The following is a 15,924-nucleotide window of genomic DNA, read 5'->3' on the forward strand; positions in this document are numbered from 1 at the left end:
TCTGGTGCATTAACCCACAGCACCACACCAGGAGTCCACCTCTTACCCCAGAAAACTAAGTCCTTGATTTGAAAATGTCTAAATGTGCTAAACTTTTAATTAGCTTGTTCTGGGATGGTCTCTATGAAGTGACATAGGTTGGAGAATTAGGTAGGGACAAAATCTGGCAGAACCTTATAGGTCTCAGTAAATATTTTGGATTCTATTCAGGAGCACTAAGAAGCTACAGAAGCAGAGAAGGAGATGGGAATGGCTTGATTTATTGTTTTTAAAGAAGGAATTAGCAATGGACTACTAATCCCAAAATCAGTGGTTCAAACCCACCAGCTGCTTCTCGGAAACCCTACACGGGATTGCTGTGAGTCAGAACTGATCAAAAGCACTTAACAATAACAACAACCATTTGCTCCAGATTACAAGAGTAAAAAGTTGACAGAAAAGAAGTGACATTAAGTAATGTCATACTTAAAATGTCTACGAGAAACTGCTCTTTCCGGGAATGTTGATGCAAAAGTAATCCAAGGACGCTCCTTATTATGTGACAACCACCACCCCATGTACACACCAGCTTTGCTATTGTTGTTAAGTATCATCGAGTTAGTTCCGACTCATAGGGATCCTGTATAGGTTTTCCAAGGAACAGCTGGTGAGTTTGAACTGCCAACCTTGCAGTTAGTAGTCAACCGTGTATCTCACAGTGCCTCACCAGGACTCCACAGCTGACTGGTGGTAGGGAAGAGAGAAAAAGCACCTGACTCTGGGAAAGTCAATCCATAAACCAGCCAGCAATAAAAGCAATCTGGTGTTGCTTGGGCAGAGTTTATTAACTCAGATTCCCTTCTTTAGTAATTTAACACAGAATTATATAAAAACGAAAATGGGATCTAAGAAAAAACAACTTAGTAGCTGAGTTACAGGCTGGCAGAGCAGTACCCTAAAGAAACATGAATCCCTAACACCTGGGCACTCTTACCTGAAGTATACTACGTACTGCAAGATTTCATTTCTCAAAGTTCCTAACACTCCACACCTTTACTAGTCTGAATTAAGGATGTTCCTTGCATTCTTAGGAGCCTAATCAAAACAAGTACCTATTAAGGTAGAATTTTAATTTTACTGATGTAGAAATTGAAGCTGACACAAAACTATCCAACTGTCTTAGTTGTATATAGCCAAGGAGATGCAATCTAGATTCTTCTCATTCTAAAAATCAAGCTTTGCCACAAATCTCAAGGGAAGAATTATATATCCAACACAAGACACTTAGGATTCCTTTCTTTCACATGCAAGAACCATTAAAAAATTATTTTAGGAATGAAAGATAGGGAAGCTGCTACAAACCTAGCTCACAATGAATGAATATTCCCAGAGGGTTAGTGTACCCTCAGAGATCTTGACCTGCTAGAATGTAAACTCTATGAAAATACGGATTTAGTCTGTGTTACTGTTCCTATCTTCACTGCCTGGAAAAGAACTGGATGCTGAATAAATGTTTTCATAAAATATGAACTCAATACAGAGAAGAACAGAAGGGGCCTAGAATTTCACTGTGATCCTAAGGTAGTGGAGAGCTGTCCCTGCCCTCACTCATTTCTCTCTTACTTCTGTTCTTTAATAGCAGTCCTCTCTTCATTTTCCCCAAACTAGTGAAAAAGAGGAAGACCTGCAACAAGATAGAGTGGCACACTGATCACCTTCACATACCTTTCAAAGATGAAATAAGGACACATTCTAGCTCTGGTAGCATAGTGGTTACGAATTGGGCTGCGAGCCACAAGGTCAGCAGTTCGAAACTACCAGCTGTTCTGCGGGAGAAAGATGAGGCTTTCTGCTCCCATAAAGATTTACAGCCTCGGAAACCCTATGCAGGGTCACTATGAGTCGGAACCGAATCCACAACACATAACAACAACAACAACAACATATCTATATTGAATGGTGGCACTTTATAATTTTGTCTTCAATAGGCTTTTTCTTCCTTTCTTCTATTCTAACACCACCCTCATTCTTGTGGCCAACCTGTGATTTAAGTAGCGTAGTGGTTATGAATTGAACTGTGAACCACAAGGTCAGCAGTTCTAAACTACAAGCTGTTCCGCGGGAGAAAAGATGAGGCTTTCTGCTCCCATAAAGATTTACAGCCTCAGAAACCCTGTATAGGGTCACTATGAGTCGGAACTGACTTCATGGCACATAACCACGACCAACCAGCACTATACTCTCATCTCCAAACACACAAAGTTGGATAATTGGCACATGACTCTGTCATAGCCAATCACAATACTATACTCCCCACTCTGAAGTGATTAGTATAAACATGCAATCAAAACTTGTCAAAGGATCAAACTGATAACAGCAAGTATAAAAATTAGTTAGAAAACTTAAAGGGTAGTGAGCTTATGTTAATGGGAAAGGTTCAACTTAGAAAATAGGAGTTGTGGAATGGCTGCACAACTCAGAAAATGGTATCAAGTCACTAACTTGTACATGTAGAAACTACTGTTGAATGAGTTTATGGTCTGTTGTGTATACTCTAAGTAAATTATAGGAGGGGCAAAGAAGTTTGATCAATCAGAGCGCTCCCTAGACTTGCACTGGCACTCTCATTTTATATGCTAGCTGTAACCCTGCACTTAACAGTTGTTAAGTGCCGTCAAGTTGGTTGCAACCGAGAGCGACCCTGTATAGGGTTTCCAAGGAGTGGCTGGTGAGCTTGAACCACCAATCCTGCAGATCAAATCGACTTTATAGTCCCCATTATATTTAAACTAATCTGTGCTGGGTTTCTGTTCACTAAAACCTAATATAAAGATCAGCTACTTTAACCTAAAGATATCCAGCCCTAACTTTTAATATCATCATCATCTAAAAGGACTTTATAGTTTCCTTAAAGTCACTATTTAAAAATATACAAGAAAACACTCATGTTTCCTATTTATTAAGTGGTGGTGCCGTGAGTTAAGCATTGGGCTGCAAAACAAAGAGTTGGCTATTCTTTGGGAGATGAGGCAGTCTTCTTCCAAAAACAGTTACAGCCTTGGAAGCCCTATGGAGCAGTTCTGCTGTCCTATAGGGTCACTGTGAAGTCAAATGGACTTTGAGGCAAAGAGAAAAAGAAATAGGAGGAATGTAACAATTATTTGAAATTTTTATTTTACTTGTTTTTTTCTGAACCAGTGATAGCTAAGCGGTCCAAAGTGAAGTGGCAGGAATGATGGTGAACAGCAGAGAGAACACTTAATGTAAGACTTTCAGGCTACAACTACTATACTAAATAAAACTTATTAACAGCAAATTAGGTAGATGCTATAGGATAAGAACTATACTGAAAAGTCAGTTTGAACAGCAAGGTTGGTGGTTCAAACTCACCAGTCGCTCCTTAGAAACCCTGAGTCAGGTTTGCTCTGAGTCAGAATGGACCGGACAACACTTAGCAAATACAAATTAAAACAAATATTAACAACAAATACAAACTAAAACACGTACTAGGAATACTGGGTAACTAAAGTTTCACCAAAGAAAAGGAAATTTATAATATGATTTGTTTCCTAATATTGAAAAATGAGTCAGAATGGACTGGACAACACTTAGCAAATACAAATTAAAACAAATATTAACAACAAATACAAACTAAAACAAGTACTAGGAATACTGGGCATACTGGGTAACTAAAGTTTCACCAAAGAATAGGAAATTTATAATATGATTTGTTTCCTACTATTGAAAAATGATCTCCATCACACCAAATTAGCAAAGTCTATAATATCTTATGATTCTAACGTGTTACATTAACATTAAATTTAGGATAAAGGTGGTAGGAAAAAGGCAGGTTTTGATATACTTAATATTTGGATTAGAGCACATGTAAGGGGGCTTCAAAAATAAGTCCATGGAGAAATTTCATTATCTTTCAATTCCATTTTCCCGCAAACGTTTTGACATTCACTTGCAGTTCTTTTTGTTGTTGTTAAGTGCCGTGGAGTTGATTCCGACCCATAGCGACCCTGTATAGAGTTCCAAGGAGCGGCTGATGAGCTTGCACCAACAACCTTGCACTTCAAACAACTTTGCAGTATGACGCATTAGTCCACAGCGCCACACCAGGACTCTATAAGGCATTGCAAACAAAATGCTATTCTGACAGAAGACAAAGGTTTACTTAGATGCAATGCACAATAAAGTTGACAGAAACAACAAAGGTGTCCATTCACTCTGTATTATATGCCAGGCACTGATGGTGTTGTTGTTAAGTACCACCGAGTCAATTCAGACCCATACCGACTCTGTAGGAGCACCTGGTTGAGCTTGAACCACCCATCTTGCAGTTCAAACGACTTTGCAGTCTGAGGCATTAGCCCAAAGAGCATTTTCCAGGACAGCGAGTGGTTTTCAGAGATTTAATAATTTTTATAGCACGATCACATATTTGACTACCCAGAATGGTAACCTGAAAGCAATGAATCAGTTTCAGCAACATAACTTACAAATATGACATTTAAAATGCCCATCAATGACAGGAATATGAACAATTACATGTCTCTAGCTCACCAGCTGCTCCTTGGAAACCCTATACAGGGTCACTATGGGTCGGAATCGACTCAGTGGTACTTAACAACAACACTTCACACCTGTATTTGAATACTGGTTCTTTCATTTAATAATTATCAAAGTTACTAAATCTCCCAAAACCATTTCCTGTCCTGGAAAATGAGCTGTATTTTACAATTAAAAGAAAAGGCCAGTTTCACTTAAGAATGTCCTTGATGGAACGCAAAAATGATTTTACTTTTATTAAATACCAGGTCTTTCTTTCTAATAGTCTATGTGATGAAATGGATATTACACATGACACTTCTGTAACATACCCACTTATGCAGTTGATGTTCTCAATGAAAAAGTACTTGTGTGACTGAGTTGCAAATGAACTAGCCACTTTTTTCACTTACTACCATTCTAATCTCAAAGACCTGACAAACAATGGTTATTCAGTCAGTACTTGGCAGATGTTTTCACAAAAATGACTGAGTTATGGTTTTAAGGAAAACTGTATCGCATTAGTTGTTTATAAGCAAGTATACAAAGAGGCTTTAAGAAGTCCTAGAAAAAATAATAAAAATATTAATTTTTCCTCAAATTTCCTGAACACCTCACACCACTCCCCTACCTCCCATGTTATCATCCAAGTGAAATCTGTTAAGTGTTGTCGAGTCAGTTCTGACTCATAGCAACCCTGTAATACATAGGGTTTCCAAGGAAAGGCTGGCGAATTTGAACCACCAACTTTATGGTTCAAAATGACCTTACTGTCCAGTGCTTTAACCCACAGCGCCAAAAATCTGAATAGAGCACTGTGATTTGACAGAGGGTAGAGATTCTTCATATGTTTCAACCAAAGCATCCTATCAATTAAGGCTGAATTCAGAAGTACATCTGAGAACCCAGTTATCTTTCCTTAAGCCAATTGTCAAAGATAAGTGAAAAATGTTAAGCATGGCTACTCTTCTCACTAAAATTTTTGGAAAAGTTCTTTTTCATTAAAGATAAATTTATATTAATGTAAAATGTGTTTATGAACTGTAGATAAAAAAGCACACATCTATCTTTAATTTACAGTACTTAAACCTAAGCTGATAACAGAAAAAATGATTGCGTTCTCTACTGTTTAATGTCAATAAATGATACATACAATTTCAAGATCTTCCAAAGGAGAAATAGGTGAACATTTTACTGAATATCTACTTATGCCCCAATTCACTGTGTTTTCACATTCATCTTCATAAGTTATTGGTTTTTATTGTGGATTGAGTGAAAGTTTATAGGGTTTACAGGGCAGAGCATCAGTTTTACATTCAACAAATCATACACCATGTTTCATTACAATGATTATAATCCCCTCCATGTACCATAAATTAACAGTATTTCTATTCACTTTAGCTTTTATTTTTTTTTTTTAACAACACTCAGGCATATATAATAATTTATACCACTAAAAGGCACATTCTGCAAGTCAGCATCCTAGCCACCAGCTCTTAGTCCCTCTCTTCCCATGAATCTAGAGTTTTTGTTAAAAAACTTCTACCTTTACCATTGTGACAGTTACAATTAGTCATGATGACAATTATTTGGTATTGAATCATACGAATCTTATTCCTATCACTTTCCACCAGATTCATCTAGACAAGATGAAAATTATTCAGTGGGGACTCTTTCTTCCCCCCTACACTCTTAAACTATACTCCCTCCCTCTTGAAACTTTGTAAGCCAGTCAGTCACTCTGTGCCTTTATCGCCCCCTCATTTTAGGTAGCCAATGTCTAAGGTGCCCATCCCTTATCTACCCTGTGTACGAGGGGATTGATACTTGATGTGAAGACTCCTTCCCTCTCTGTTGGTATTTAGAGTTACTACTTCCATGAGTATAAGTCAGGTTCATCAACAAATTGTAGTAATTTACCCTCATTTCCTTTAACAAATTTTTTTACTTGTTATCTTCCTCTAGTTGAGTTCTGATTATCAGGCCATCGAGACTAGGTCAAATGGGTACTGTCTGCAAGCTTGGATATTTTTGTGCATCTCCCCTCCCTTCATGTCAGCTGGATGCTTCACTCTCAGCTCTAGCCCTCTGTGGCTAAGTCCTTGTCCATGGGCTCAGGTGTCCCCAGGTCTCACCACACTTTGGACCAACCAACCCTTCCTCTTATCTCTCTCAACTCCAGGTCAATGGGAGTCAATGGACTGTGGTTGAACTCAGCCCATTTCTTCATTGCTACCTTTCCCCCGCCTCAACTCACCAGTAGATTAATGTGGTCGCCAGCAAGCTTACAAGTCGGTTCATGCGTTCCCTCTGAGTTTCAGTCTTAGAGGGGAGTTTGTCCTGAAGGAACTTGATAGCTTGCCTTGATGGCTTCCTGACAAATAGCTTGCTTATTCTTGTAGTAGACAGTCATGCTGACATTTTTGTTTTGGGTTTTTCCTGATGATCTTTCTTTGAAGATGTATCTTCTGTTGCTCTAGCAGTTCCAGGCTGGTCTGCTTGTCCTTGCTAGTGGGAATGATCCACCTCATAAGGTTCTGGATGGGACTCAGGATTCCACCTAAGGTCCTATACTCTGCAAAGCTTTTGCAAGATGCCTATTTCATTGGGCAAGTTCTAGAACCCCTTTTAGGTATTCGAATCAGTTATAGGCTGAAGACAGGCTTACAAGATTTCTGCAATCATGTTTCCCAACGTTCCTTTCTATCCCACTCAAGTGTCTATTTTACAATAGTAGGTAAGGGAAACCAAGGAGCTCTGGTAGCGTAGTGGTTATGAATCGGGCTGTTCGAAACTACCAGTCGTTCTGTAGGAGAAAGATGAGGCTTTATGCTCCCATAAAGATTTACAGCCTCAGAAACCCTGTGCAGGGGCGTCACTATGAGTTGTAACCAACTCCACGGTACTTAACAACAACAAAGGCAAGGGAAACTAATATTCATGATAGTCAAGCATCTTAGTATTCTTTCCCCTCTTCAAACTATGCCTAGGTCCCTGTATCACAGAGCCTTATTGTTCCACATTTGAGCATGCACCACTATTTACCTCTGTCCCACTTAGGCCATGCATACCTGTCTCAGTGTTCTTCTATCTTGTTCTTCCAGCTCCTCCCCCTTCTTATATTGCCCTCCCCAATAATTGAACTAAATCCCCCACACCAACCCACTATTGTGGTTAGCTTATATTCTATTAGGTCTTCCCTTCATTTAAGACAGTCTATTTACCCTGTAATCTAGTTGACCTTCTCACCATCTGGATCTCTGTTCCTCTGTTTACCTTCTTTCACAATGTAATTGTTTTGATCATAGACTGACCTCCCAGATCCTCTGTTCTTATAATTTTATCCACAGAACTTCCTTTAGGATGTTTTTCATAGTAGGTTTGGCTTTGGCAAAATATCTTAGCTTGTTTATCCTGGGATGTTTTGATTACATCGTCATGTTTGATTGACAGCTTTGCTGGGTAAAGGAGTCTTGACTGGAAGTTTTTTTTCTTTCAGGGTTTTATTATGTCTCCCCATTGCCTTTGTGCCTGCATGGTTTCTGTTGAGCGATTCGAGCTTAATCTGATTTGCTTGCCTTTGTATGTTATACTTCTCTTTTCCTTAGCTGCTTTCAAGATTCTCTCATCTTTTATTTTGGAGATCTTATTACATGTCTTGGTGATTGTCTTTTAGGGTCTATCTTTCCTGGGGTTTATAGAGCTTCTTGAATGGTTATCTGTTCGCTTCTCAGGATGTTAGGGAAATTTTCTTCCAGCAGCTCTTAAACTATCTCCTCTGTGGACTTTTGTGTTTCTTTGTGTTCTGGAATGCTGGTAAGTCTTAAGTTATTCCTCTTCATGTTGTTCAACATGAATCTTAGGCCTTCAGATTTTTTAAATCCTTTTTTATGCTTGGTCTTCTTAGTAGTGTTGAGAGATTTATCTTCTAGCTCACTAATTCTGACTTCTATCTCTTCAATTCTACTCCTTTGTCCTTTCAGTGTATTGTCCATTTTCTGATATTCTATTATTGTTTGAACCTCTTTCTGTAGATTTTGAGTTGTTTCCAATGCTGTATCTATCTTATTTGATTGTTCCTGTATAGCTTTCCTGACTTCTTGCTTATTTTTCTCAACTCCATTATATAGTGTTTTGATACATTTTATAATTTTTCTGAATTCCTTTTCAGGCATTTCCAAAGCCTGCCCATCCTTCCGGTATCAAGTGTAGGTCTACTTCCAGCTCAATTGCCTCAGTTACTTTATCTCGCTTCTGGACATGTGCTAATATGGTCATCAGTTTCTGTTTTTTTTTGGGTATATTCAGGAGTTATCTGTGGCCATAATAGTTTGATAGGTGTGTATTTTGGTATTTTTTATGCTTTCTGGTTGCCTCCAGGTAGACGTGATCAGGAGATGGGCTACCCTTATCACTCTTCTTCCTGAGAAATTTCAAGATGCCACTGTCGGTCGTTGAGACGTTTAACTCAGGATTTAATTTTCGGCCTATATTCCTTTTTAGTCTGCCTGTACCACCCCACAATCCCCATTCAGGCCTTTTTCCTAGTGATAAACAGTTCAGGGCCGGCTGCTGCCGTTTTGCACTGTCATTTGGTTTTAATTGGAAATTGTTATTTCGGAGAGATCTGTGCACATGCGTAGCAGAACTCTCTGGGTGGAGGTGGGGTGTCCATTTGCTTAGGTACCCCCACTAGTCACCAAAGGGAGGTGTGCAGACAGCGAGATACCAATGATCAGATACATTAAAAAAAAAAAAAAAAAAAGAATTTCCAGACCTTTATCTCTGCGGTTCTGTCAGGTGTCCGTGGCTGCTCTGATCCTTCCCCTGCTTGGTCTCACCCAAGATGGCAGCTCTGGGAGCAACTGAGCATCTTGAACTAGAAAGCAATGGATTTCTTGCTTCTGCTATTAATTCCCCTAGCTGTAAACCTTCCAACCTTCTAAATATTCCTTTATATGTGGTCTCAGAGTTCTGGCACTATCCTTTAAGCCTGCTTGGTCCAGTATTCCGTGTTGTTGCTGACAGAGCTCCTTACTGCACTTCCACCCCATCCAGCATCTTGTTTGTTCAGCCTTCATCAGTTTTTAAGACCTACATTTATGTTGCTTGGAGGGAGGTTGAGACAGTTAAAAGAAATATGACGTAATGCAAAAAAAAAGCAGGCTTTACTTTAACACAAGTTAATTTCCTTGTTAGCTATTAAGCCATTAAAAAAAAAAAATGTACTCAATAATTTCTACTTATAGTGAGAAATAAGGAATTCTGGTAGTATAGTGGTTAGAAGTTGGGCTGCTAACCTCAAGAACAGCAGTTTGAAACTATCAGCCATTCCACGGGAGAAAGATGAAGCTTTCTGCTCCCATAAAGATTTACAGCCTCAGTAAACCCTATGTAAGGTCATATGAGTCGGCATCGACTCCATAGCACATAACCACCACCATCATAGTGAGAAATGAGAATAAAAAGTTAAGAGCATATACAGTAGTTATGTTACAAGGTTACTACCTTCATCATATACCTTCTCTGTTCCAAAGCAAGAGTAGCCATATCAGGATTCATGGGTATATACTGCAAGCGGAGTCCTGGTGTGATGCTGTGGGTTAATCCAAAGCAAGAGTAGCCATATCAGGATTCATGGGTATATACTGCAAGCGGAGTCCGGTGTGATGCTGTGGGTTAATGAGCCAGACTGCAAGCTGTCTGAACTGCAAGGTTGGCGGTTCAAGCTCACTGGCTGCTCTTCAGAAACCCTATACCGGGTCACTATGGGTCAGAAATGACTCTACAGCACTTAACATCACTTCATTTACATCATTTGTTATAAATCAAGAAACACAAAACAGTCAAATAATTCTTAAATATATTTTAATCAAGTATTTCATATTTGTTACATGCTTGGACTATACTATGAAAAGTTAAGACAATAATTATATTAAGAATACTACATATGTTCCAAGATTTCTGATGTGAGAGGTCTGTCTTCAAAAGTTAACCAAGATTAACAGCTAACAATGCGTTTTCACTTTCCATAGTTTAGTAAATCACTAAGGCTATCCCGATACAATAGTAGTATATTCAGTAAACTTTAACCAACCAAGCAACTTGATATTTTATGTTTTGTGAACAAACACAGGTTTCTAATTATGTAGCTTTTTAATATTATTTCATATCTAGGGGAAGTTATTTCCTAAAATTCTGTTTTTACAAGACTTAATTGCTGTTGTTATGTGCCATGGAGTCAATTCTGACCCACAGCGATCTTGTACGGGGTTTCCGAGGCTGTAAATCTTTATGGGAGCTGAAAGCCTCATTTTTCTCCAGCGGAACAGCTGGTAGTTTCAAACTGCTGACCTTGCGGTTTGCAGCCCGATTCGTATCCACTACACTACCAGAGTTCCTTTATAAGACTTAATTACTTCTCTAATAATTTAGACTTTACTTGTCAACTCAATCTGAACCTGGGTACTTTAGGAACTTTTATAAAGAAAAGGTAAGCAGTTCAAATCTGCCAGTTGCTAAAAGGGAAAAAGATGAGGCAGTCTTGGAAATCATATACAGGGTCTCTATAAGTCAGAACAGACTCGGTGGCACAAAACAATATATACACCTTTGTTGACATTTGTGTCTTTCAAGAAAGTTAGCATGATCACATATTTGACTAGCCAGTAACCTGAAAGCAATGAATCAGTTTCAGCATATAAGTTTTTAAATGCCCATTAATGATAGGAATATGAACTGCATGTCTCTAGACCTAAAAATGGAGTCCTGGTATGGTGCTGTGGGGCAATGCGCCAGACTGTGAAGTTGTTTGAACTGCAAGGTCAGCAGTTCAAGCTCACCAGCTGCTCCTTGGAAACCCTATACACGGTTGCTATGGGTCGGAACTTCTTGACAGTACTAACCAACAACAATAGACCTAAAAATTTCCTCATTAAGTGTAGGTTCAATGTAACCTAAGTTATACATGCATACAGAGAAAATAAGGGAAGAAAATCAATTACAGTGAATCCCATTAAATCCTCTTCCTCCTCCTACACAGGAAAGCTGAAAGTGATAAAATGCTCAGAGAATTGCCAGACATCTTCTTAACATTAACCTATTAATCTTCACAACACTCATAAAGCAGACTCAAGTACCTCTAGTTTTACAGATGAAAGAACCATTACTACTGAGTGATTCCCCCAAGGTCACACACACAAAGGTAGAGATGAGATTAAACTAAACTCTAGGACTTAGTACTCTTCCATGTTTAGTTAAAGACTGCTTATTTCAAACCAAAAAGTTAATAGAATTACCTCACTCTCTGTATATCTCCTCTCTATCTGTGCTGTCTAGTAAGACAGCCACTAGCCCCACATGTGGTTATTAAACACTTCAAATGTGGCTAAATTCATACCTAGATATTCTGTAAAAGGGGCTTCAAATAGTTCATGGGAAAATGTAATAGGAAGATAAAGAGAATTTTTCAATGAACTTTCAAAATAAACGACATACCAGACTTGTAAGATTTAGTAAAAAAAAGAATATACTGTATGTTGAGATGCTATAGTGGCGATATTAGATTAAATTAGCACATTATTAAAATTAGTGTTACCAGTTTCTTCGAACTTCTGTTAAATGTAGCTACTAGAAAAAATTTATATACGTCAAGATCTCAGATGTCAAGATCTAAACCATAGTATTTTTTTCCTAAAAATTGTTATAGCACAACATAATAGCTATACCGGGGGAGGGGAAAGCATACATGTAAATAACAAAGCCCACTCTAGTACTCTCTTAGATAACTGAAGATGTTTCTATTTCATTACAGATGTAATGCTGTAGGATAAGCACTGGACTGCTAACAACAAGGCCTCAAAACCACCAATATTCCATGGAAATCCTTGGAACTAAGTTGATGGCTCTTAACATGTGACTTTGAGTAAGTCTTAACTGAGAGAAAGTATGACTTTCCATTAAGAGTCACAGATCATTTCCTTAGGTAGAAAGTGAAAATAATTTCTATTCTTAATGCACTCAAAGGGATATCAAAGTCACCAAATGACATCCATAAAGCACTTCATATGAACATCTCAAAACTCTGCCTAGTGTGTATTTATAGTTATTTGTTTAAAAAAATCACACAGCATAATGTTCTTTTTCTCATTTTGACTAAAGTAATAAGCGGTATACATGGAAGAGGATTATCAATTAAAAAAAAAAAAAGAATCTTGTGATAGCTTCTCTAGAAAACAAGTTGGGCAATTTCTCAAAAGGATAAAATAGAGTAAGCATTATTAAGTGACGCCAAGTCGGTTCTGACTCATACTGACCCTGTATAGAGTTTCCTGGTGTAGTGCTGTGGGATAAAGCACTGAACCACAGCGTTGGTTTGAACCACAAGGTTGGTGGATCAAACTCACCAGCCACTCCTCATGAACCCTACACAGAATCACTGTGGTCGGAACTGACTTGACAGTACTTAACAACAACAGAGTTTCTGAGGAGCATCTGGTAGGTTTGAACCACTGACCTTGAGGCTATTAGTTCAGTGCTTATCCTACAACACTTCAAAGTTACCATTGTTGTTGTTAGGTGCCACTGAGTCGGCACAGACTCAGCGCGACCTTATGCACAGCAGAACTAAACACTGCCCGATCCTGGGCCAACCTCACTACTGTTGCCACGCTTGAGTCCATCGATACTGCCACTTGGTCAATTCATCTTGCTGGGGGTCGTCTTCTTCTTCTCTGACCCTCCAAGTTACCATACATTCCAGCAATTCCACTCCTTGATACATACATTATAAATGTGTTTACACAAAAGCTTGTATATGAATGTTCATAGCAGTAATATCCATAATAGCCCCAAAGTGGAAACAACCAAACTTGGTATCCACTGAGATAATGGATAAACATGTAGCATATTCCTACAATGAAATATCATTCAGCGATAAAAGGAATGAACATATTACAACATGGATGAACCTTAAATATATCATGTTAAGTGAAAAAAGCCAGTCACAAAAGATCACATATAGTATTCCACTTACATAAAATGTCCAAAATAGGCAAGTGTGAAGACACCGTACAAAGACACAGGAAGTACATGAGATGCTGTCTAAGCCTTGGAGGGGAGGAGGAATAGGAAAGGGAGAGGCCAGTGACTGCTAATGACTATGGACTTTCTTTTTGAGGTGATGAAAACATCCTAAAATTGACTATGGCAACGAAAGCACAACTCTGAATACAGTAAAAAACTGCACACTTTAGATGGATGAAACTGTTTGGAGGAAAAGGATTCATGTATTGTTAAGTATGTAATTACTATTTTTTCTGTTATTTTAATCTCAACTTTTAAATTTCAGTTAGTTTTTTTTTTCTTCTCATTCTTGGTACATATAGTTGTAAATATGCTTCCATCACATTGCTGCACAACTTGGAAAATGTACTAAAAGTGATAAAATGAACATTTAAAATGAGTGAATTTTATGGTATACAAATTATATTTCAATAAGGTTAATTTCTAAATAAAAAAGATCACATAGATTACACCCCCAGACACTTAAAACTCCCTCAAAGTATGAGACCCACCAAAACAGTATAAATTTCCTTATAATAAAGTATTATATATGTATGTATGTATGTGTGTGTGTGTATAAAACATTAAGATCGAATAAGGGAAAAAATGATTGAATGACATGATGTTGTTATGTGTTGTGTAGAAAGCCACTAATATCTCTTAAGGAATAAGCTTGCTCAGACGCAGAGTGGATTTAAAACAAAACATAAAGTTACATACTTATTTACCTAGTCTGAAAGCTGAAAGGAAGACCTCCTCTATTAAAAATCTGTAATTTCTACGTGTATGCAAACCCACACACCTCTTGTAGCTTGAGAACCTTGGAGCAGTATCTAAGACAATCAAGCTTTTTTCCCCCTTTCCAAATGGGATGGGTGTGTGTGTGTGTGTGAGATGGTAGCATTCCATAACCCCCTTCCCCGCTACCACCACCAGCAGGTGGAGGGAAAGGATACTGTAGACTAGAGAATGACAGGTTTGTACAACCCTTTAGACTTTCTATGTAAGAATACAGCTGGTAGTTTTCTCTCTGGAGGGAGTAGAGAGATTTGTGGCCTAGCTGAAATAAGGGGTATCCTTTGCCTGGAAGAGGACACACTGTGAGCCGCCACGTCTTGAAATGTCCAGTGTAAAACACAGCCCTCTCTTAGACACTTCTAGCATCACCGGGATAGCCTCTTACTCCTGGGGTTTTTTTTTCGGAGGTGGGGTGTTTGGTTTGCTTTTTTCAACAGAGAAGTTAACTCCTGTAGTTTGGAGATCGGAAGGAGGCGGGGGTAAAGCGGAAATCGGGAAGACCTTTCAGTCATAATGCTCGGGCCTCACAGAGGAAGTTCCAAGCCCCACTCGGCGGCCACACGCCGGTCCTCCCCCTCACCTTCCATATCTGCAGCGTCAAACCTCGGTGCTGAGCACTCGCACGCCTCCTCCGCACTCGCCGCGCCCGACCTTCCAGCCGCGCGGCCCAGCACCTAGCACTCGCGCCGGGCCGACTCCGCGGGGCAGGCCTAGGCCGCGCCGGCAGTACCCATGCACCTCGCTCCCCAGCGGAGGCGGAACAGGCCCGACACAAACTTCCCGGCGCGTTAGTAGAGGCGTCACGGACGGGCCGGCCCCCAGCGCCATTCCCCCGCGGCCCGGCAGCGGCTCCCGCCCCGACTCCCCACACTCGGATTCCCAGTGGAGACCGGCCCAAGGCTCACGGCCCTCAAACACTCCGGCGCCCCTGGCTTTACCTCCAAGTCGCGGCCTTTGTTCTTGAAATTCTTGAGCCGTTGGTTGTCCAGTTTCTCGTTGTCCGCCATGGCCGGGCCGGTGACTCCTTCCCCCGCCCGGGCCCCGCGGGATCCGCCCCAACCACCGCGCCGCTCCGACACTCCCAGGAACCGGGCCGCCGCCCGAGCTGCTAGGTCTGCCGCGCCACCGCTTCTTTCCTTCCCTCACCTGCCTCCACCGTGGCCTTCTCCTCCTTTCCCCGCCCGTCCCCCGCCCGCCCTAACCCAAGCGCGAAGACAGCTCAGACGAAGACAACTGCGGGGAAGAGCGGCGGCTACGGCGGCGGAATGTGCGGCTGGAGGAGAGGGGGAAGCAGCCTCGATCTGAGGGCTCCGGCGCCGCGGCCACGCCTATCACCGCCAGTCTAGCTCTCCAATTGGCTAACCTAGCTCCGGTGCGCTCGACCAATCAAAAAGGGCAATGGAGAGCGAGGGGCGGAGAGCGAACGGAAAGGGGAAGTGAGCGACTCTGGGAGGCAAGGACTAGAGGACAGGAGGGGAGGTAGCGGAGGGGAGGGGCACCGCGGAGCAAGGCAGGAAGGGGCCGGCCATG

The 15,924-nt window shown here is 40.4% G+C and overlaps 1 protein-coding gene across 1 annotated transcript in view; it reads right to left on the reverse strand.

Annotated features, from left to right (window-relative positions):
• The window catches only part of KPNA4 (karyopherin alpha 4 (importin alpha 3)), a 75,579-nt gene extending 60,028 nt beyond the window's left edge, over positions 1–15,551 (reverse strand). Inside the window, exon 1 of the mRNA XM_006861789.1 lies at positions 15,333–15,551. Within this exon, the coding sequence (XP_006861851.1) occupies positions 15,333–15,401 (69 nt within the window). The 5' untranslated portion in view covers positions 15,402–15,551. The remainder of the gene's footprint in view (positions 1–15,332) is intronic.
• Between the last annotated feature and the right edge of the window lie 373 nt (positions 15,552–15,924).

The sequence above is a fragment of the Chrysochloris asiatica genome, unplaced genomic scaffold (genome assembly GCF_000296735.1).
Source record: "Chrysochloris asiatica unplaced genomic scaffold, ChrAsi1.0 scaffold00043, whole genome shotgun sequence".
Classification (NCBI taxonomy): Eukaryota; Metazoa; Chordata; class Mammalia; order Afrosoricida; family Chrysochloridae; genus Chrysochloris; species Chrysochloris asiatica.